Source organism: Hippocampus bargibanti, linkage group LG02 (assembly GCF_051943395.1).
Source record: "Hippocampus bargibanti isolate YZ-2025 linkage group LG02, ASM5194339v1, whole genome shotgun sequence".
NCBI lineage: Eukaryota > Metazoa > Chordata > Actinopteri > Syngnathiformes > Syngnathidae > Hippocampus > Hippocampus bargibanti.
The window spans coordinates 35,075,560-35,099,115 of record NC_142735.1 but is presented as its reverse complement, the minus strand read 5'-3'; the positions used below and the strand labels follow the sequence as shown (position 1 = coordinate 35,099,115).

At 38.2% G+C, this 23,556-nt stretch overlaps 3 protein-coding genes across 3 annotated transcripts in view; all 3 read right to left on the bottom strand.

Annotated features, from left to right (window-relative positions):
* c1qtnf2 (C1q and TNF related 2) overlaps positions 1-966 on the bottom strand; it is a 5,240-nt gene extending 4,274 nt beyond the window's left edge. Inside the window, exon 1 of the mRNA XM_088991144.1 lies at positions 290-966. The gene's annotated coding sequence lies outside the window, so the exon portion shown is untranslated. The remainder of the gene's footprint in view (positions 1-289) is intronic.
* A 143-nt stretch (positions 967-1,109) lies between these two features.
* On the bottom strand, positions 1,110-13,883 carry slu7 (SLU7 homolog, splicing factor). The gene is made up of 15 exons (XM_088991143.1): positions 13,760-13,883; positions 13,358-13,514; positions 11,714-11,867; positions 11,539-11,619; positions 9,841-10,005; positions 8,427-8,492; positions 8,203-8,334; positions 8,023-8,120; positions 5,977-6,044; positions 5,746-5,885; positions 4,551-4,712; positions 4,160-4,261; positions 3,981-4,058; positions 1,488-1,622; positions 1,110-1,405 (listed from the first exon to the last, which is right to left on the bottom strand). The coding sequence occupies exons 2-15, from the start codon at positions 13,510-13,512 to the stop codon at positions 1,226-1,228; spliced, it is 1,716 nt and encodes a 571-aa protein (XP_088847269.1). The 5' UTR covers positions 13,513-13,514; positions 13,760-13,883; the 3' UTR covers positions 1,110-1,225.
* Positions 13,884-14,776: 893 nt separating this feature from the next.
* The window catches only part of LOC148902527 (histone-lysine N-methyltransferase, H3 lysine-36 specific-like), a 41,695-nt gene continuing 32,915 nt past the window's right edge, over positions 14,777-23,556 (bottom strand). Inside the window, 5 exon segments of the mRNA XM_088991146.1 lie at positions 14,777-16,867; positions 17,912-18,068; positions 18,070-18,111; positions 20,331-20,437; positions 22,624-22,765. Coding sequence (XP_088847272.1) covers positions 16,245-16,867; positions 17,912-18,068; positions 18,070-18,111; positions 20,331-20,437; positions 22,624-22,765 — 1,071 coding nt within the window. The 3' untranslated portion in view covers positions 14,777-16,244.

Genomic DNA, 23,556 nt, shown 5'->3' with positions numbered 1-23,556 from the left:
CAGAGCAATGTTTTTTTTTGGGGTTTTTTTTTTTTGGCACAGTTCAAGTAATCATTGATTGACAACCTATGACTGCATGAATATAAAACACAAATGATTAAACTTCAAAACATTTTAAACGACAACCGACGTCACTTTTTGGTTTCTTAACTGACGTTTTATAGCATCTAAAATACGCAAAACATGCAGTATGACATTTTTATTCAAATGCAAAACACCAATAAAAATGACTTAAAGTCACATTTTATACCATACGTAGTGAGTTGTGTGTGTAAGCTCTCAGTCGTACAGGAATGGTCCATCGGTGAAAAGGTTTCTTCAGCAGTCATCTGTACTTCTTTCAAGGTGTTGGATGTTTCGCTTCTTATCCAAGAAGTTTCGTCAGCAAACTAAAGTCTTAGTGGTAGTTTCGGCCCTATATATATATATATATATCCCTACTGTCCAGACATGGCGGTGTCAGAAAAACCGATCCTGTGACTGTAAAGTGACCTTGAGAGTTTTGAAAGGCGCTTAGAAATGAAATCTCTTCTGGTAATTTAATCTAGTTCCTCATCAATTCTGTTCTGTTTAGCTTGGTTGATAGCTTTTTGCATCAAGTGTACGGATGGCTTCTGCGGGTTGTTTGTGGAGCCTGATTGATGGGATATTTTAACCTTGCAGTCTACACTCTGCCTTTGAACTATCAAAGTTGAAATGAGTCCAAATTCCACTGTTTTCTATCCATTTTCTCTCTCTCTCTCGCTGTCGTCTGCCTGTCTTTTTCATGTTTAATCCACCTCCCCTCACTGCTGCGTTCTTGACCAATCACGTGGCTTTAACCGAAGACTAGAGGACAAAAACAGTCGGCTGCCATTTTGTTTTTAGAAGAACGGGCTCGTTCGCGAAAGACACATCACTCATTGAGGGAGCTCCGTGTGTATCCCGAAAAATAGTTTGTATGCCAAGGTAAAATTTTCATAAATTTAACATTCGTAAACTGAAAAGTTCGTAAGCCAAAGTGTTCGTAAACCAAGGTATCACTAATGTTGATCGAGGAAAAAGTTTCATTTCTTACCTTAATCGTCTTCCTCTGAAAAGTCAGAAAACATAATTAAAGGTAAAATATATACCGCAAAACAGTTTTATTAAAAAAAAAAAAAAATACATGATACTATATTGCGCTATAACTCTAATCGAGCTGTTAGCTAAAGTTTAGCGGAGGTCAAGACGGAGGAGGGAGGGGTCACTGTCCAAGAAAAGAAGCCATCGGATCATCTGGCCGACAGCGTTTCATGCGGAAGGCCTCGATCTCCTCCTCGGTGGGGGCCTTCACTTCCTGCAAGCTGTGATACGGCCTCTTCCTTTCATCCACCTGCAACATGGCTTCCACGGTCTTCACACGCTTGTCTTCTGCTTCCAAAGCCTGCAAAGACACAACAACAACAACAACAAAAAAAAATGGGCCGAGAAGAATGGAAAAGCAACGGACGTGCAGAAGGCGTTACCTTCTTTAGCTTCTCTTTCTTTTTCTCTTCATCATCCTCTGAATCGCTTTTGTCGCTGTTGACGCTGTTGACGTGTTTCTTGTTCTTTCTATTCTTCTTTTTCTTTTTCTTCTGTTTCATTTTTTCTTGGTGGATCTAATGGGGGTGAGTTATAACGGAATAAGGGGACCATTTTGCAATGTCCAAACTTGTCAAGAGACATTAACTCTTTCACTGCCATTCAAAATTTTATTCGTGAATTGAAAATACAGTGATACCTCGGTTTACGAAGCCCTTGCCTTACGAACTTTTCGGTTTACGAACGTTATACAGTAAAGTCTCGTTATATCGATATTCTCGGGAGTCGGAAAAAATATCGATATAACCGGACTATCGATATATCCGATCCTGCGGGTATGTAAATTTTCTCTTTGCGTTCATAGAAATAGTATCGTAATAAGCAGTACTATCCATATAACCGGACTATTGATATATCTGATGCTGCGGTGTGTAAATTTTCTCCTTGCGTTCATAGAAATAGTATCGTAATAAGCAGTACTATCAATATAACCAATATCGATATAACGAGACTTTACTGTATTTATGAAAATTTTACCTTGGCATATAAACTATTTTTTTGGATACACACGGAGCTGCCTCAATGAGTGATGTGTCGTTCGCGGACAAGCCCGTTCTCCTGACCAGAAAATGGCAGCCGGCTTGTTTTGGTCCTCTATTGATGAGGAACTAGGTAAAATTATAGCAGAGAAAGCATCTACAAGGGATCATTCCTCAAGATGGTTAAAAGAAGAAGGTTACGTTCCTCACCAAGTGTTTAATGCTGATGAAAGCGGCCACTCCATTCCATCAAGCCATCAACGACCATCACAAAGGTAAATAAAACGACTTTATTATACAGTACAGTTTATTTCTTTAATTATAATATCATAGCACATTTATTATACCTAAAATATGGTATATTGTGTGTAGTTTTAAGGCTTAGAAAATTAGAAAGCAGAACATTGTTTTATGGGGACCTGGGAACGGATCATTCTCATTTTAATGGTTTCCTATGGGGAATTAATTTTTGGGATACGCACTTTTCGCCTTACACACTATGTCGGGGAACCACTTAAGTTCGTAAGGCAAGGTATCACTGTACGTATATACCTAGAGCGCCATTCCCGAATTTGTTCAGGTTTTGTTTTTTCATGCGTGGGTGCCATTCGCTTCAAACGTCTTTCACTAATTCGGAAACTCTCTTTAATCTCAATAACGAATTGCATGTACAGTGATACCTTGGCTTACGAACTTAATTGGTTTCCAGAGTGTGTAAGGCGAAAAGTGTGTATCCCAAAAATTAATTCCCCATAGGAAACCATTAAAATGAGAATAATCCGTTCCCAGATGCCCATAAAACATCATTTTCTACTTTCTAATTTTCTAAGCCTTAAAACTACACAAAATATACCTTATTTTAGGTATAATACACGTGCTATGATATTATAATTAAAGAAATAAACTGTACTGTATAATAAAGAACACTTGTTGAGGAACGTAGCCTTCTTCTTTCACCATCTTGAGGAATGATCCCTTGTAGATGCTTTCTCTGCGATAATTTTACCTAGTTCCTCATCAATTATGTTCCGTTTAGCTGGGTTGATACCTTTTTGCATCAAGTGTACATATATGGCTTGTGCGGTTTATTTGTGGAGCCTGATTGATGGGATATTTTAACCTTCCAGTCTACACTCTGCTTTTGAAAGTTGAAATTAGTCCAAATTTCACTGTTTTCTATTCATTTTTTTTCACTTTTGTTTTTTTGTTTCAAGCTCTGTCGTCTCCCTTTCGTGTGTGTGTGTTTGTGTCTCACTCCGACTCTCACTCCAACTATGACTCCGACTCTCACTCCGGCTCTCACTACGACTCTCACTTCGACTCTCACTTCGACTCTCACTCCGACTCTCAATCCGACTCCCACTCCGACTCTCATTGCGACTCTCACTCCAACTATGACTCCGACTCTCACTCCGACTCTCACTTCGACTCTCACTCCGACTCTCACTCCGACTCTCACTTCGACTCTTAATCCGACTCTCACTCCAACTATGACTCCGACTCTCATTGCGACTCTCACTCCAACTCTCACTCCGACTCTCACTGTGTGTTTTCTCACTTTCTCTCTGTTGTCTGCCTGTCTCTTTAATGTTTAACCCCCCCCCCCTCTCTCACTGCTGCGTTCTTGACCAATCACGTGGCTTTAACCGAAGACGCCATTTTGTTTTTGAGAGAACGGCCTCACTCTCTCTCTGTCTGTAACCCCGAACCCCTCACCGCGACAACGACACATCACTCATTGTGGCAGCTCCGTGTGTATCCCGAAAAATAGTTCATATGCCAAAGTAATAATTTTCATAAATGTAACGTTCGTAAACCGAAAAGTTCGTAAGCCAAGGGGTTCGTAAACCGAGGTATCACCGTACTTGCTGAGTCCAACAACTTAGTATCTCATACCTCCAGCAGAGTCTTGGGTGGCTCTTCCTCTTGTATTTCATTCACACCGTCTTCGAACGGAACACACTCAGAGTTGCTCTTCAAGATTAAAAAAAAATATTTATATATATAATAGATGAGTTACAAGGTCAAAGTTCACCAGTGGGGAAAAGAAGCGTGGAAGTGGCTTCAGTACTCACAGTTCCAATGCAAGCATCTCCCGTGCAGTAACTTTGTTTGACCATAGAGTGGCAGCACTTGTATCCCCAGAAGCCTTCTTTCCAGTAGGAGCCCCAAATACACTAAAAAATAAAAATAAAAATAAAAATAATATATTTCATTTATCAGTGCCTTTCAAAACTCTCATGGTCACTTTACAGTCACAGGATCAGTTTGTTCTGTGGGTGAGCAGCGGCAGCCACATGCGCCAGCGTTCACACAACCGGGAATACTGTCACTCAAATTGATCAAGTTAGCTAGCTAACTAATAGATAGCCAGCTCGGTAGGTAGTTAGACAGCTAATAGATAGCTAGCTAGGTAGCCAGGAAAACAGAAATCGGTGACAAAAAGGAGGCTGCGGGTGTGATTACGGTGTGATTGTTGATGAGTACGTCTTCTTCATATTTGGAGCGAGCCACGGCTTTCTCGAGACCTTTCAGGACGGCGCCGTGACGCGAGTACTCCACGTAGTCTTCTGTTTGCGCCAACAGCAACTCCCGAGGGGGTGCGTCCAAGTGCTCCTGGCCTCCATACTAATGGATGTGCAAAAACAACACCAACTAAACCTTTGGACGCATGATAATAAAAAATTAAAAAAGTAAAAAAGTAAAACATTAAAACAAATAAAAAATAAAAAATACATAAAAATAAAAATAAACATCGATTCTCTTCCCACCTTCAAATCCCATCTCAAAACCCACCTATTTAACATTGCATTTTCTGTGTAGCTCTTTCTCTTGTTTCTATTTATAATTGCATTTTATTTATGTATTCTATTTAAAATTGTATTTTATTTATGATTGTATCTATGCTTGTCTGTGACTATAAAGTGTCCTTGAGAGCTTTGAAAGGCGCTTAAAATAAAATGTATCATTATTATTATTATTATTACTAAATTGTGTGATTGTGAGCACAAATTGTTGTTCGTCTATGTCGGCCCCAGTGATTGTCTGGCAACCGGTTCAGGGTGTCCCCCACCGCCTACTTTAAAATTCTTCTTTATACATTTTGCGCTATCCATAACCTTGCCCACCATACCTATCTGACCTTCTTCAAATTTCTATTCCCTCTCGTTCCCTCAGATCCTCTTCCTCCCTCCACCTCTGTATGCCCTCCTCCCCATCTCAGCACGATGGGGGACAGAGCTTTCAGCTGCTCTGCCCCCAAACTCTGGAACTCACTGCCTCCCAACATTCGTAACATGGATTCTCAAAACCCACCTGCTTAAAATTGTGGGTAAAATTTTCTGTGTAGCTCTATCTCTTGTTTCTATTTATAATTATATTTTATTTATTGTATTATATTTAAAATTGTATTTTATTTATTATTGTATCTGTGCTTGGTTGTGACTGTAAAGTGTCCTTGAGAATTTTGAAAGGCGCTTAAAATGAAATGTATCATTATTATTATAAAAATGTTCATATGTACTGTTGTTCGTAACTTGAATGTTCGTAAGTAGGGGAGTGTATTGGTAAATCTGGCCCAAAGTATTTTTTTAAAGTAGCTCGGTTTGAGCAATTCATTTGGACACATTTCTATAGATTAAATGCAAGCAGCGTGCCGTACCTTCTCCAGGATGCTCTCCCTTTGCTCCTCTTTAAAGTCTTCTTTCTTGACCTTAAAAGAGCGATGAAGCAGCTCCAGCTTGGTGGGGTCGGCTTGCAGATGAACTTCGGAGCCTCGCTCGTAGGCTTCCCAAGCGAACACTAGAAGAAGAAGAAGAACGCGTTCAATACACAACGTCAATTGAAATTATTATTATGGTTTATTATTCGAGGTTTTTTTTTTCTGACTTACTTTGTGTTTGAGCCATGGTGATGGTGTCACCACTATAACGGGCAAAGTTGTCTCCAGCGTATCCCACTCTGGAAACAAAAGCCAAATAGAATCTCACTGTGTATCGATTGGATTTTGGATTTACAGTGATACGAACTTAATTGGTCCCCAGACAGAGTGTGTAAGGCGAAAAGTTTGTATCCCAAAAATTAATTTCCCATAGGAAATCATTAAAATGAGAATAATACGTTCCCAGGTCCCCATAAAATATCATAATTTTCTAAGCCTTAAAACTACACAAAATATACCTTATTTTATGTACAGTGAGACCTCAACTTACAAACACCTTATCTTACAAACTTTTCGTCTTAAAAACCTCTAATTTATGAAAATTAAACCTTATAATAAGCACTATTTTCATAATACACACCCACCACGGCTGGCGGAGTGATCTTCGGCGGAAGCACACGACCGAACAGCGCTCCAGCCGGCGCTACTTTGCACACCGCCTCTCATTGAATGCACACGTCGATCGCCTACTTGGAGCTTTTTGCTGATAATTTTACTATGATGGTACCGAAAAAAAACCCACCACAGGCTCGTGTTCAGCCCAAGAAGACACAAAATAAAATCACCGTCGCTGAGAAGAAGAAGATGATTGAAAAACACAAACGAGGTGTGCGTTTGTGTGATTTAGTGGCCGAGCACGGCTGTGATAAGTGAACCATTGCTTCCATTCTCCGGAACAGAGAAGCCATCAAAGGTGCGTCTGTTGCAAAAGGTGTTTCCGTACTCTCAAAGCGACGGTCTCGGCCAATCGAAGAAGTTGAAAAAAAACTTTATTTTACAGCACAGTTTATTTCTTTAATTACAGTCCTCATGTAATGCGCCTCTCTTTGTGACTTTATGATACAATGCAGTGTATTTCTTTCATTACAATACAATAGCACATTTATTATACATAGAATAAGGTATGTTGTGTGGAGTTTTAAGGCTTATTTAGTTAAAAACTTTATTTTATGGAAACCTGGGAACGGATTATTCCCATTTTAATGGTTTCCTATGGGAATTTTTTTTTGAGATACACACTTTTCATCTCACACACTCTGTCTGGGAACCAATGAAGTTCGTAAGTTGAGGTCTCACTGTATAATAAATGTGCTATGGTATTATAATTAAAGTAATTAACTGGACTGTACAATAAAGTCATTTTATTGACCTTTGTGATGGTCGTTGATGTAGTTGCCTCTTGTGGTTTGGTGTTCCTTCGCCGAAAACTAGTCCGCCAGCTACCGTGACGCCGTGTGGTTTGGTTTGTCCGCCGAAAACTAGTTCGTCAGCCTGCCTTCACAGCAGCCTTGTATTTTGTTTTTCTACTTCTTCCTTTCCTTTTACTTTAATCATTTTACTGCTGTGAAATGCAAATTTCTCCACTGCGAGACTAATAAAGGCTAATCCGATCCAATCCAAAAATAATAAATGTGCTATGGTATTATAATTAAAGTAATTAACTGGACTGTACAATAAAGTCATTTTATTGACCTTTGTGATGGTCGTTGATGTAGTTGCCTCTTGTGGTTTCTTGAAGATTTTATAATGACTGACAGAAAAAAAGGACACATTGTAGCAGTCCTATCATCATGTCAATGCATTTTGCTGTACTTGTTTGGTCTGAAAACTACGTGTTGCACCAAAAAGAGGCAGGAGAGGGCGACAAAGCTCCGTGTAAGGAATTAATCAGCCTGTGGAAACGGGCTGATTAATTCCTTACATCCCCCCCCGTGTTGCCTCAAAATGGCACGGAATAAATTCTTTAATCGATTGCAAACATGTATGCTTTCCTCTTCAGAACTATTTGAATCATATTCATCACTGGATGTATAACAAGAAAGCATATTCTACGAATCTGAAGCCATTGTTTTGATTCTGGAGCAAGGCAGTTTGTGAAGGAGTATCCTGGTGTGACGTCACGAACAAAGGAGGCGGGACTTTCTGAATCTGCCCAGTTCCCGAGCTCATTTTGTTGCAGTTCTGGGACACTTTAAGTCATTTTTATTGGTAACTTACTCATCGGGGTTCATGCCAGTGCTGGAGTACGGGTTTTCTCTCATTGCGCGGGTTTTTGGATCGTAGTAGGCAGAATTTGGATCCAGGTTCCTCAAATACTGTGTGGGGAAAGTCACATCCATGTACATCAAGACGAATGGCAAAATGGATACACGCAACATCGGTCACGGCGCCTCTTACTTTAGCCGTGTCTTCCCTGATACGTAAATTCCGGACGGTGATTCGTCGTTTGGAGTCAAAGTTTTGACCGGGCATGTCGATATCATCTGCGTATTTATCTTCATCTTCATCCTCGCTGTCATGTTCTCGCTCCTACAGAAGAAAAAAAAAAAAAAGCAGCAAATGTGCCTTTTTTTTCATAGCTACAATTTAAGATCGTTAGCCAGAGGGTTCAAAATGCTTACCGATTGGTCTAGCTTCCCCGAAGCTAACTCATCCTGAAGCTTGTGGGCCTTCAGTGTCCTTTTGGCCTGCCAAGTGGACATGAAGCATTAGCAAAAAGAGATGCATCGAATGTGAGCGAAATGTCATTATAAAACAGGCACTTGTGGTATATTTTCAGAATGTGTTTCGTTTCTGGAACGGATTATGGTCAAAAACCGAGCTATCACTGTACCTCAAAATATTTTTTTTTTATGTAGAAAAGTATAATTTAACTTTGTATAATAAAAAAAAATAATCACAATGAAATCACACTCAAATGTAAGAATGCTTTCTATTTATAATCTTTGTGTTTTTTATATATATATATTTTTATGTATTTTTTTTCCCCGGTCAAAAATGTTTTATTGATTTATGAAATTAATCAGACGTGTGTGAAAAGTTTCCTCTCTTCACTTCTTTTTATCTATCAATCAATCAACCAACCTACCTATCAATCAATCTACCTATCAATCAATCAACCAACCTACCTATCTATCAATCTACCTATCAATCAATCTACCTATCAATCAATCAACCTACCTGGCTAGCTGGATGGCTGGCTACCTAGCTGGCTAACGATTTACTATCTATTAGCTAAGTAGCTAGCTATTAGCTAGCTAGCGAGTTAGCTACCTCAGAGCTATCGCTAACTAGCTGACTAGCTATCTAGCTAGGTATCTGTTGGCTAACGATTGACCAGCTAGCTAGCTTTCTATCGATTTGAGTTACTTCCGGGTTGAGTGAACGCTGGCGCGTGTGGCTGCCGCTGCTTGCCCACAGAAAAACTTATCCTGTGACTGTAAAGTGACCTTGAGAGGCGCTTAGAAATGAAATGTATTATTATTATTATTATTATTATTATTAAAACATGTACTGATCTCAATTCATGGTTAGGGTTCCTGTTACATCATAAGCTAGCGATCTAGCTAGCTACCTAGCTATCTATTTGCCATCCATTTGCTGGCTGGCTAAACGGCTATCAAGCTGTCTATTAACTAGCTAGCCGGATAGATAGCTATCTATTAACTAGCTACCCGGCTAGCTCGCAATCTATTAGCTAGCTAGCTGGTTAGCTAGGTATCTATTTTGCTATTAGCTATCTATTATTGATAGCTGACGTTTATTATGTTTCTAGCCCGCTGCCATCGGGTAGGAGACTGCAGAATCGCAGAGCTAAGCAGTCAGGAGACTCAAGTCCCTCCCAGCCCTGCCTACCCTGCCCCTTCCCACTGCCACACTCACCGAACTCTCAGTACACGCTGTACTATCATCCTGAACTCATTTTTTCCTAACCTTTGGGTATTTTAGATGCTATAAAACGTTTTTCTGATGTCAGTGAGGAAACCAAAAAAAAAAAAAAAAGGTGTCGGTTGTCCTTTAAGTGAAATTTCTTACCAGATCCACTTTGGCATACTCCTCTACTATGCGCTGGTGTTCTTCGGGGTCATAACCATTCCAACGATCTCTCTTTCCGTCGTAATCCAGTTTGAGTTGCACCTGAGAATGTTCATCTGGAGCGATGCCCGTACCTGTGAACTTTGCCCCCACTTTTCTGGGTCGCTGAGAAAAGAAAAGTCACAGTGGAGCAATTTACAATACAGTGATACCTCAGCTTACGAACACTTTAGCTCACGAACCTTTCGCCGAACGAACATTAAATTCGCAAGAATATAATCTTAGCATACGAACTCGTTGTCGGCGGACGAACCAAACCACACAGAGTGCCACGGTGGCTGGCGGACTAGTTTTACACACCCCCTTCCTTTGAATGCAGACGTGGTTTGCTATCGAGTGGAGTACTTTTGCTATTATGGGACCGAAAAAGACCCCACCACAGGCTAGTGTTAAGCCTAAGAATGGTGAGTAGTTTTACTTTATTTGAATGTTATTGTGGCCATTTTATATTTGAGTTAGTGGCGTACATTTCCGGGTTGAGTCAACGCTGGCGCATCTGGCTGCCGCTGCTCACCCGCAGGAAAAAAAATGTGTTTTATCCTGTGCCTGGAAAGTGCCCTTGAGATTTTTGAAAGGTGCTTATAAATACAATGTATTATTATTACTATTATTATTATTACTAGTACTATTATCATAAGAACATAAGGAGATCATCAAAAAACACTACGAGGTGTACGTTTGTGTGACTTAGCGTCCCAGTACCAGTATGCTAAGTCGACCATTGCTACGTGTGGCTAAAGGTGTTTCTGTGTTGTCTAAGCAACGGTCTCAGCCAATAGAAGAGGTTGAAAAACGTCTGTTGATTCAGATTAACGAAAAGCAGCTAGCAGGGGAGAGTGTGAGTGAGGGTATTATTGCCCAGAAAGCACGACAACTTCACTCGGATATCATCACGAGGCAACCTGGAAGTTCGTCTTCCATTGACAAGTACCATCACAAAGGTAAATAAAACAACTTTATTATATAGTAGTTTATTTATTTAATTACATCACAATAGCACTTTTGTTATATATAAAATAAGGTATATTTTGTGTAGTTACTTTCATTAAACAGGAAGAGAAATCCGATTTAGATTAATGAAAAGCAGCTAGCAGGGGACACTCCTTATGGAAGGTGACTCTCCTTCCAAACAGTAACTCCCACCCTCCCTACCTCTCCCACTCCAATCCACCAACTACCATCACAAAGGTAAATATATTATATACAGTAAAGTCTCGTTATATCGATATTCTCGGGAGTCCGAAAAAATATCGATATAACCGGGACTATCGATATATCCGACCTGCGCGCATGTAATTTTCTCCTTGCGGTCATCATTGCGGTTATACTATCGATATAACCGATATAACGAGACTTTACTGGATATAGTACCATTTATTTCTTTAATTATAATACAATAGGATATTTATTATACATAAAATAAGGTATAGTTTGTGTAGTTTTAAAGCTTATTTAGTCGAAAATTATGTTTTATGGGGACCTGGGAACGGATTATTGTCATTTTAATGGTTTCTTATGGGAAATAAATGTTTGGAAGACGAACTTTTCGCCTTAAACACACTTTCTGAAACGCAATTAAGTTCGTAAACTGAGTTATCACTGCATCTCCTTTGATTGAGGGCTGTTCAATCAGCTTACCTCCAAACAATCTTTCTTCTTGTGTGTCATCGCACCACAGTTTTCACAGGCACCCTTGCGGAATTTAGTGGTAAGATTGTTCTGTTGGGAAAACCGACACAGTAAAGTCATTTGAAATGTTTTTTTTGGTCAGATTTTTAAATAGCGGCTTGTTTTTGTTTTTTTGTTTTCTCACCTCTTGCACTCCTCTTTTATACCATTCTCCAATGGCAGAATAATTTTCTTGAATTTCCCTTTGTGGTCTCTGATGTTTAAGCGTGGGCCTTTTCGATGGGTCGATATACCACGGCACGGAGGAAATATACTGAGGGATGTGCGGGTTGATGTCCCTGGAAAAGTAGTGAAACAAAAGAACATGTGATGAGGATGATCTGGATCAAAAGATTGTTGTTTTTGATGAAAGACAACACAAAACGGATAGAAAATACAGTGAGAGCTCAACTTACGAACTTAATTGGTTCCCACACAGTGTTTAAGGCGAAAAGTGTTTATCTAAAAAAAAATTCCCATAGGAAACCATTGAAATTGGAATAATCCATTCCCGTGTTTCCATAAAATATACTTTTCAACTAAATAAGCCTTAAAACTATACACAACATACCTTATTCTATGTATAATAAATGTGCTATTGTATTGTAATGAAAGAAATACACTGCATTGTATCATAAAGTCACTTTATTTGCATTTGTGATGGTCATTTATGGCTTGATGGAATGGCGTTGGAGGTCAAACGGAATTGCTGTTTGGAAAGAGAGGCACATTACATGAGGACTGTAATTAAAGAAATAAACTGTGCTGTCAAATAAAGTTTTATTGACCTTTTTTATCGTCGTTCATGGCTTATGGAAGGAGAGTCACCTTCCATTGGTGCTGTTCGGTCGTGTGCTTCCGCCGAAGATCACTCCGCCAGCCGTGGTGGGTGTGTATTATGAAAATAGTGCTTATTATAAGGTTTAATTTTCATAAATTTGACATTTGTAAGACGAAAAGTTTGTAAGTTAAGGTGTTTGTAAGTTGAGGTCTCACTGTAGCTTGCTTTTCACCCCCGCCCACCCCCAAAAAAATCAATCTTTTTTTTCCTGGTGATTAATCAGTCATACTGAAATGTTGAGTGTAGTGGATTGATTATAAGGTTTCTTCAGCCGTTTTTGCAGCTACACGCGCCAGCGTTCACTCAACCCGGAAGTAACTCAAATAGATGGAAAGCAAGCTAGTTAGCCAAAAGATACAGTAGCTAATAGATAGCTACCTAGCCAGCTAGATAGCTCTTCTTCTTTTCCTTTGGGCTTTTCCCTTCAAGGGGTCACCACAGCAAATCAGTGTTCTCTGTCTTTAGCGGTTTGATCCGCATGTTTGTTTTGGCCCAGCTTTTACGTCCGATGCCCTTCCTGACACAACCCTCTGTATTTATCCGGGCTTGGGACCGGCACAAGAAGACTTATGTCCCTTTGCGGCTACAGAACAAGCAACTCGCTCAGTAAAAGAGTCCCACACACAAAATGGTCATCGGCACAGCAACATTTGCATGCCATTAATAATAATAAAAAGAAACGTTTTTTTCCCATGAAAAAAATAAGTGAACCGCGAAGTAGCGAGGGATCACTGTAATGGCTTTCAATAACATTGTTTTCTGAACGATACCAGGACAAGTATTCACTCACCATGACCAAGAACCAAACACAACCAATAAAGATGATTCTGATTCTATTAATGGCTGGAATGGACCTGATACCAACAACCCGATTCGTCCAATGCAGGATGACGATAAATAAACAAACACACGAGACCAGACGTAACATGTTTACTTGAATTTACTTACTTGCCCTCCTCGTCCACCTCAGCTGGAGCGTTTCCCAGCTTTCTCTGTTCCTCAAGTTCTTTCTTCTTCCTCCAGTCCTCCCGGGTCATTTTCTTGGGCTCATCCAGATCCACGACGCCCTCCACGGCGGCGTTTCCGTTGGTCTGTTCGGTCATGGCTTCACGGCACATAAGTGTAAAGGGTCAGGTGTGAAAAATAAGTAAAAGTTGACTAGAAATATCTCCACACCGACATGGCGCTTTGTTACAGCTTCAGTTGTTAAAGCGCTATATAAATCAATGTGTTTTGTAGTGTATTGTATTGTATTGTATATATGCGTGTCGTAATTCAGTCGAAATTCCATGGCGAAGATATAATAATTTACATCTCATTCATGTTCGACGGATAAATTATTTATCTTACTTGATTATCTATCCCACACTTTACACTCAATTAGACTCCTCTTTTATGAAAATGTGACATACAAAAACAAACCGCTAGCTAGTTTACGCGTAGCGCCATTGCAAACCGAGGAATTACGTCAGTTTCTTGCTCTTTGGTGTATAAACGGAAAAAAAAGTTGAACAGCGACATCATGTGGATGCGATGGTTATATGCAGTTACTGTTTGCGGAATGAACTTCAAAATAAAATAAAATAATAATAATAATAATAATAATAATAATAATAATAATAATAATAATAATACAATATTTCATTTATAAGCGCCTTTCAAAACTCAAGGTCACTTACACTACTGTACAGTAGTGATGGGAATTCCGGCTTTTTTCAGAGAGCCGGTTCTTTTGGCTCGACTCACTAAAAAGATCTGGCTCTTTTGGCTACCAAATGGCTCCTCAGATTTTTTTGTTGCTTAAATTAATTACGAAAAAAATCATGTAAATGTATGTGAAAAACGAATTATTCCTGAAAGAAATACACTATATCAAATATTTTTTTATATGGCTTATATGTGCACAGAGTTAGCATATGCTAACTTTCACTTTCCCTGTGGTTACTCTGGTCTGATCAGTTCTCACTAATTTACTTTTCATGTTAATAATGCTATCATACCAACTACTAAAAAATATCATAATTGAATAATAACAGCATAATGTGATAACATTTGTCCACCTTTATTATACAGTACAGTTTATTTCTTTAATTATAATACCATAGCACATTTATTACACGTAAAATAATGTATATTTTGTGTAGTTTTAAGGCTTAGAAAATTAGAAAATTGTTTGATGGGAACCTGGGAACGGATTATCGTCATTTTAATGGTTTCCTATAGGAAAGATTTTTTTTGGGATACACACTTTTCACCTTACACTGTCTGGGAACCGATTAAGTTCGTAAGCCAAGGTATCACTGTACTGTATTTTGATTTTGTTATGTGTGTGTGTGCGTGTATTAAAAAAAATGGTTGTCTCAGACCTTCAATGACTCCAGTGTGTTTTATTTTTTTGCAATTGGACCAAATTAAAACATGAAAACAATAACATGAGTGTACCAATGACCGACCTTGCTTTTTTTCTTCCTTTTTCTTTCAAAGACAATGTTAAAGACGGCAACAATAAAATGCCCTTGTGGTTTAGTTTTGTCAGATTAAAAAATAAAAAATCTTGATATTTACATTTCAAAACGTCTTTAAAAAAAGCTCATATGTAAACAATATGTAATACAATGCACCAGACAGAAATGATATTAACAGAAAAAAAATGTAAAAAGTAGAAAATTGCTAGAAATGAGCAAGGTGTGTGTCTGTGTCTGTGTAAGTGTGTGTAAGTGTGATTGTGATTCTGCATGTGCGTAAGTGTGTATGTCCGTAAGTGTGTGTGTGTGTAAGTGCGTGTGTGTGTATGTTTGTTTATGTGTGTGTGTGTGTAAGTGTGTGTGTGTATACGTTTGTTTATGTGTGTGTGTGTGTGTGTAAGTGTGTGTAAGTGTGATTGTGCATGTGCGTAAGTGTGTATGTCCGTAAGTGTGTGTGTGTGTGTGTGTATAAGTGCGTGTGTGTGTATGTTTGTTTATGTGTGTGTGTGTGTACGTGTGTGTAAATGTGTGTACGTATGCATGTGTGCAAGTGTGTGTGTGTGTGTGTGTGTGTGTACATGTGTGTAAGTGTGTGCGCGTGTGATTGTGCACGTGTGCATGTGTGTAAGTGTGTATGTCTGTAAGTGTGTGTGTGTGTAAGTGTGCGTGTACATGTGCGTAAGTGTGTGTGTGTGTGATTGTGCATGTGTGTAAGTGTGTGTCTGTAAGTGTGTGTGTGTTTATGTGTGTGTGTACGTGTGTACATGTGTGTAAGTGTGTGTAAGAGTGCATGTGTGTATGTGTGCATGTGTGTGCGTGTGTGCGTGTGTGTGTGTACGTGTGCGTGTGTGTGTGTAAGTGTGCATGCGTGTGTGATTGTGCATGTGTGTAAGTGTGTATGTATGTGTGTGTGTGTGTGCATGTTTGTGTGTGTGTGTAAGTGTGCGTGTGTTTATGTGTGTGTGTGTGTGTGTGTGTGTGTGTGTAAGTGTGTGTGCGTGTGATTGTGCATGTGTGTAAGTGTGTATGTCTGTAAGTGTGTGTGTGTTTATGTGTGTGTGTACGTGTGTGTACATGTGTGTAAGTGTGTGTAAGAGTGCATGTGTGTAAGTGTGCATGTGTGTAAGTGTGCATGTGTGTAAGTGTGCATGTGTGTAAGTGTGCGTTTATGTGTGTGTGTACGTGTGTGCACGTGTGTGTGATTGTGCATGTGTGTAAGTGTGTAAGTTATGTGTGAATGTGTGTTATGTGTGAATGTGTGTAGGTGTGTACGTGTGTACGTACCCCAGTCGGTGCAAGAGTCTGGGATAAGAAGGCAATGTTGCATTTGAGTACAGTAGGTCACTACAGTAAGTGTCACTTGTTGTCGTCTAGACATCTTCTTCATCTTCAGCAATTTCGGCAACATAATCACTCCACCTGTCATCAACATCTGACTCCTCCTCTTCCTCTAGACTGATTCCATCATCATCATCATCATCATTATCACCATCCAGGTGGACCTCGACCCCACATACCTCTCCTTCTTCCATCTCGCCATCACCTTTGAAGGACATTGGACTGGAAACAGCTTTCTCTTCAGTCTTATCCATGAAGTAAGATGGGATGAAGCTTGAGGTAGCCATCTTTGTGTTTATGTACAGACGAGGAGGAGCAGGAGGAGATTTGCAAGTGTCCGAACCAGCCTGACCACCAGGTGAAGCGTGGTGGGAAGAACCTGAAGAACCTAAAGATTGTGAAGAACCTGAAGAACCTGAAGAACCTGAAGATTGTGAAACTGCAGCATCGGGCACGTATTCGCGGATCTCGCCCGGTTCTAGGGGGTCGGGTCCGCAGGGGTCATGATCACTGCAGGATAGTTTGCCATCCAGCTTGGAGATGAAGAGCATGCCGTCCAGATGCGATTTGCAGAAGGAGCTGGGGCACATCTCGCAGAAAGAAATGGCTTCTCGAGTGCAGATGTCACACTGGTGCCAAGGACATTCCCATCGACCTAAAAATGATATTCATCAGAAAAACGTTTGATAGCTTCTAAAATACCCAAAAAGTTCAGATTTGGAGAAGATGCTTTCTTGTTCCTCATCCAGTTATGAATATGATTCAAATAGTTCTGAAGAGGAAAGCATACATGTTTGCAATCCATTAAAGAAGTCCTTCCGAATCAATTCGAGCCGTCAAGGACAGCATGTAGCGTCCCAGAAAATGCACAAGATGGCGCCCAAGCTCCGTTGGAAATAGGCTGATTTATCTGCTGGGAATTTGTGTCAACTAGTATCAAATAGTAGTCTTGGTGCAACACACAGCGATTCACCATCGCCTTCGTGAGCGAGCCTGTTCTTCTAGCAAGAAAATGGTAGTCGACTTTTTTTGTCCTTTATTCCCCGCCCCCAGTCTTGGGTTATAAAGGCAGGTGATTGGTCAAGAACGGAGCAGTGAGGGGGGGGGGGGTTTAAACATTAAAGAGACAGGCATACGACAGTGAGAGAGTTTCAACTTTGATAGTTCAAAGGCAGAGTGTAGACTGCAAGGTTAAAATATCCTATCAATCAGGCTCCACAAACAACCCCCACAAGCTATTTGTACACTTGATGCAAAAAGCTATCAACCCAGCTAAACAGAACACAATTGATGATGAACTAGATACAATTATCACAGAGAAAGCACCTGCAAGGGATCATTCCTCAAGATGGTGAAAGAAGAAGGTTACGTTCCTCATCAAGTGTTTAATGCTGATGAAAGCGGCCACTCCATTCCATCAAGCCATCAACGACCATCACAAAGGTAAATAAAATGACTTTATTATACAGTACAGTTTATTTCATTCATTATAATACCATAGTACAATTATTATACATATAATAAGGTCTATTTTGTGTAGTTTTAAGGCTTAGAAAATTAGAAAAATATGTTTAATGGGGACCTGGGAACGGATTATTCTCATTTTAATGGTTTCCTATGGGAAATAAATTTTTGGGATACACACTTTGTCTGGGAACCAATTAAGTTCGACAGTTGACATTTTGAAGACAGGACTTGCCTGCAGGTCTCTTGGCCAGGTTGAGACAGTCAGCGTGGTAGACTTTTGGGCAACCAGGCTTCTTACATGACACGATTTGGCCGCCGTCACCGCAGCTGAAGCACTCATCCTCCCTCTCTTTAGTCACCCCTTGCTTGGATTTTTTCTTCATGGCTCCCTCTCTTCTTCCCTTCTTTGATTTTTTCTGCTGGTGGTTGGTTCTGAACAAAAGAGAAAAGGAGGCCGGAAAGTCATATCACAGATTATTGATGAATTTCATCTTTCCAGGCGAGGTTATAGGTCATCATGGGGCGGGCATATTCAGTTGGTACTGATCGGGCGTTAGCTTGTGTGTGGTTGTTCGGGCAAACACACGACACATTGGAATGATGCAACTTGTCCAGTTCTGAATTGAATGAGACAATTTTTTTTTCCCACAATGCCATGCAAGGAATAACATTAACTCATTCACTGCCAGACGTGCATAAAAAATGTGTCCACTGCAGTGCCGGGGTTTTTGTCATTTTCACTCAAATTGCAGGACCTACAGAATATTGAGTTTTAGGACTACGTAAACATTCAATTCAGCGTGAGAAACCATAGACCATGTACTTTCATTAGAAAAAAATAGTTAATTCCTAAATTATATGGATCTGGAGTTATTTGAGCTTGAAATGGGGGTGTCTGTACAAAAGTCAATACAATACAATACATACAGTGCATATTGATGTACAGGTCACATCCAAGTTACGACCGGTTTCCGTTCCGACAAAATGGTCGTAAATCAAACGGTCGTAAATCGAAAAGCATTCAAAATGGCCGACGCGAGGTTTATACGACAGAATAGTATACGAAGTCAATCTGTTGTTTTTAAAGAATGTTTTCTATTGAATACTATTAATATACCAAAATGTTGACAGTTCATTTATAAATCTTATAACTTGCCTGGCGTATAAAAAAAACAGTGGTCGTAAGTACGGGCGGTCGTATGTCGCACCGGTCGTAACTCGGAAGTTACCTGTTTTTGGCACTCTAACAACACCTGTCATGAATTTTGATATTCACCCCTTTGAAAAAAATGGAAGAAATTAACTCATTCACTACCAGATGATGTGCAATAATGTGTCCACTCCAGTGCCAGGGTTATTGTCATTTTCACTCAAATTGCAAGACCTACGGATCACTGAGTTTTAGGACTACATAAATATTCAATGCAGCAGAAGACAACTTAGACTGTCTTCTTTGTTCAGAAAAAAAAGAGCTAATTCCTAAATTATAGGAATGGATGGAGTTATCTGAGCCTGAAATGGGGGTGGCTGTCCAAAATACAATACAAGGACACACAGAATATTGAGTTTTAGGACGACATACATATTCAATGCAGCGTAAGAAACCTTAGACTCTTTTTTCATGAGTAAAAAAAAAAAGAGTTAATTCCTAAGTTATATGGATCTGGAGTTATCTGAGCTTGAAATGGGGGCGGCTGTACAATATACAATACATATTGGTTTATATAGCGATTTAACAACAGCTGAAGCTGGAACAAAGCGCTAACTATGGACAAAAAGGTAAATGCTGCCCACTTGCGGAACGGAAAAAATTGCCAGAAGTCTGGCCAGCGCTTTATCGGCACCCTAGCAAGAAAAAACAAAATGCGAAGAAATTCAGGAATGGCGCTCCACGTCATGCTTTTTAATGCCTGACTAAATTGGGGAATGGCAGTGAATGAGTTAATATTTATTTTTTTGGGTTTTGTTTTCTAGAATAACGTTAAGTACAACTTACAAACACCTTATCTTACAAACTTTTCGTCTTACAAACGTCAAATTTCTGAAAATTAAACCTTATAATAAGCACTATTTTCATAATACACACCCACCACGGCTGGCGGAGTGATCTTCGGCGGAAGCACACGACCGAACAGCACCAACAGTCCTTATGGAAGGTGACTCTCCTTCCATAAGCCATCAACGACCATCAAAAAGGTCAATAAAACTTTATTTTACAGCACAGTTTATTTCTTTAATTACAGTCCTCATGTAATGCACCTCTCTTTCCAAACAGCAATTCCAAACAGCAATTCCGTTTGACCTCCAACGCCATTCCATCAAGCCATAAATGATGTAAATAAAGTGACTTTATGATACAATGCAGTGTATTCCTTTCATTGCAATACAATAGCACATTTATTATACATAGAATAAGGTATGTTGTGTGTAGTTTTAAGGCTTATTTAGTTGAAAAGTATATTTTATGGAAACCCGGGAACAGATTATTCCAATTTTAATGGTTTCCTATGGGAAATTCATTTTTGAGATACACACTTTTCACCTTACACACTCTGTCTGGGAACTAATTAAGTTAGTAAGTTGAGGACTCACTGTATATATACATATATAAATAAGTTGAACATTCCGAAGCTGCAGCTAAACGAATTTACCTTTGGTCGAACACCAAGGAAGCCGCTACAGTTGGGTGCTCCACATTTACAGGCCGTTTTGCCATTGCCAAGACACTCCAGGTTGTAGTTGAAAGTTAATTCCACACCTGAAAAAAAGGACACTTTTCTTTCACTATCGTATTTTCCCGTGTATAAGGCGCACCCAAGAGCCTTGATTTTCTTCCAAGGATCACCCTGCGCCTTATACGCCTTTTATGTGAAGTCATATTGACCCACAATGGGTCTCTGTCAGTAGCCACTGACTTCATTTCACCCCCCCACATAGAAGAAGTAGTGCGTCATAGCCCGTATAAATGAAATTATTATTATTATTATTATTATTATTTTTTGTGTCTTTTTTTTCTTTATTTTTGTTTGTATTTCTTTATTTTTTGTATCTTTTATTTTTATTTTTTTATATTTATATATTTTTTTAATGTTTTATTTTTTTTATTTTCTATTTTTATTATTTTTATTATTTGTATTGTTTTTTTACTTTTTATTATTTGTATTAGGTGTATTATTTTTAGATTAATTATTATTTGTATTGTTTGTATTATTATTTGTATTGTTTTTATTATTATTTGTGTTTTTATTTGTATTTATTTGTTTTTGTAATTGTAAATGTAATTGTATTTGTATTTTATTATGATTATTATGATTATAATTATTATTATTGTTGCGCCTTAAAATGTGGTGTGCCTAATATTTGGAAAACTTTTATATAATTCTATATTATATTTGGAAAAGTTTTTCATTCATTGAAGGTGCGCCTTATATATGGAAATTATTATTATTATTATTCTTTTTTGTGTCTTTTTTTTCTTTATTTTTTTGTATTTCTTTAGTTTTTGTATTGTTATTTTTTTATATTTATATATTTTTTAATGTTTTATTTTTTTAATTTTCTATTCATATATTTTTTAATGTTTTATTTTTTTAATTTTCTATTTTTATTATTTTTATTATTTGTATTGTTTTTTTTACTTTTTATTTTTATTATTTGTATTAGTTGTATTATTTTTATATTAATTATTATTTGTATTGTTTTTATTATTATTTGTGTTTTTATTATTATTTGTGTTTTTATTTGTATTTGTGTTTGTATTTATTTGTTTTTGTAATTGTATTTGTATTTTATTATGATTATTATGATTATTGTAGCGCCTTAAAATGTGGTGTGCCTAATATTTGGAAAACTTTTATATAATTCTATATTATATTTGGAAAAGTTTTTCATTCATTGAAGGTGTGCCTTATATATGGAAATTATTTTTCTTTATTTTTTGTATTTTTTTTTTTTTATATTTATATATTTTTTAATGTTTTATTTTTTTATTTTCTATTTTTATTATTTGTATTATTTTTTCTTACTTTTTATTTTTATTATTTGTATTAGTTGTATTATTTTTATATTAATTATTATTTGTATTGTTTGTATTATTATTTGTATAGTTTGTATTATTATTATTTGTATAGTTTTTATTATTTGTGTTTTTATTATTATTTGTGTTTTTATTTGTATTTGTGTTTCTATTTGTTTCTATTTGTTTTTATTTGTTTTTGTAATTGGATTTCTATTTTGATTTGTAGTTTATTATGAATATTATTATTATTATTATGATGATTACGATTATGATGATGATTATTATTATTATTGTAGCGCTTTAAAATGTGGCGTGCCTAATATTTGGAAAACCTTTATATAATTCTATATTATATTTGGAAACGTTTTTTCATTCATTGAAGGCGCGCCTTATATATGGAAATTATTTATTAACAGTTTTTATTCTTATTGTTGTTGTTATTATTATTATTGTTTCACGGACTGGATGCTGCAGCTGTATGTTTGCTTTCAACATTAAGCTTGTAGACATGCACATTCCACCATGACGTCCCTGATCCACTGCAGAATAGGATGCTCCTCTTTCATCTAGAACTGCTTCATGTCACAAAGAGGGTACCGTATGTGCTGAAGAATGAATGACTCTCTGTGTTGTCATATTATTTGTTATTTAGTTGTTTTTTTTTTTTTAACTTTGTTATATCCGGGTTGAGTGAACGCTGGCGCTTGTGGCTGCCGCTGCTCACCCGCAGCCAAACTTATCCTGTGACTGTAAAGTGTCCTTGAGAGTTTTGAAAGGCGCTTATAAATGAAATGTATTATTATTACATGGAAAAAGTATGAAATTACACCATTCATTGGGTGTGCGCCTTATACTCCGTAAAATACGGTACATTACTCAGTATCATGCAAACGCACCACAGCGGGTTGCAAAATTGTAGCTCTAACCTTGTGGGATGTCTTGCAAGGCAAACAGTCCGACGCGGGTGTCCCCGTTCACAGTCCATTTTTGAGTTTCACAATTTGGCTGGCAGCTGTGATTCATGAAGCGAGCCTGATTCCCTTTGGGGCCTGCATCGATGATTCGGTCCTGGTATTTAAAAGGAAAAGAAAAGAAAAAAAAACACAAGTTAGACCTGTGATTGTGTGTGTTTTGAAAATCCAACTGGACCCTCCGCATCCTGCCCACCACCTTTTCCAGTGACTCCCCCACAGCCAGGCGCAATCCCGCAGACATTGAAACGGCTTCTTCCCCCAAGCCATCAACTCTCTAAAGAGTAACCGAAATGGAACTGTATAGTGCCTCTTTGCAATTTTTTTTTAATGATGATACTAGTGCAGTGTGTTCTACCGGAGACAAATTCCCTGTGTGTTCTACATACTTGGCCAATAAAGATCATTCTGATTCTGATTGCATTTGTGATCATTTACCTGACAACTTATGCTGTTGCCGTTGTAGTTACGGTTTCTTCTCGGGGGTCGTTATGAATTTAGGGAAGCCATTAGAATGTTTAATCCCTTCCACATATTACATATAGAGCGCACAAGTAATTAATAAATAATTAGTTTTCAAATTTGAAGTAATAAATAATGACTGTTATTGTGGTTTACATGGGACAATTAGAAATTTTACTTCGGACTTTAGCAAGCATCATTGCACGTGAACGTGCTTGATTTGCTTACGCGGGCCAAATAAAATGATGTGGTGGGCCAGATTAAGCCCCCGGGCCTTGACTTTGACACCAGTGGCCTAAAGCCATTTTTCTACAGTTCAATTTGTAGTACATTTGATCATTGTATGGTTTGGATTAGGTAAAGTGTAAACCAGACAGATAGTGTGCTTGTTCCCAGTTAGGGTAAAATGACTATCGGAGTAGAAGG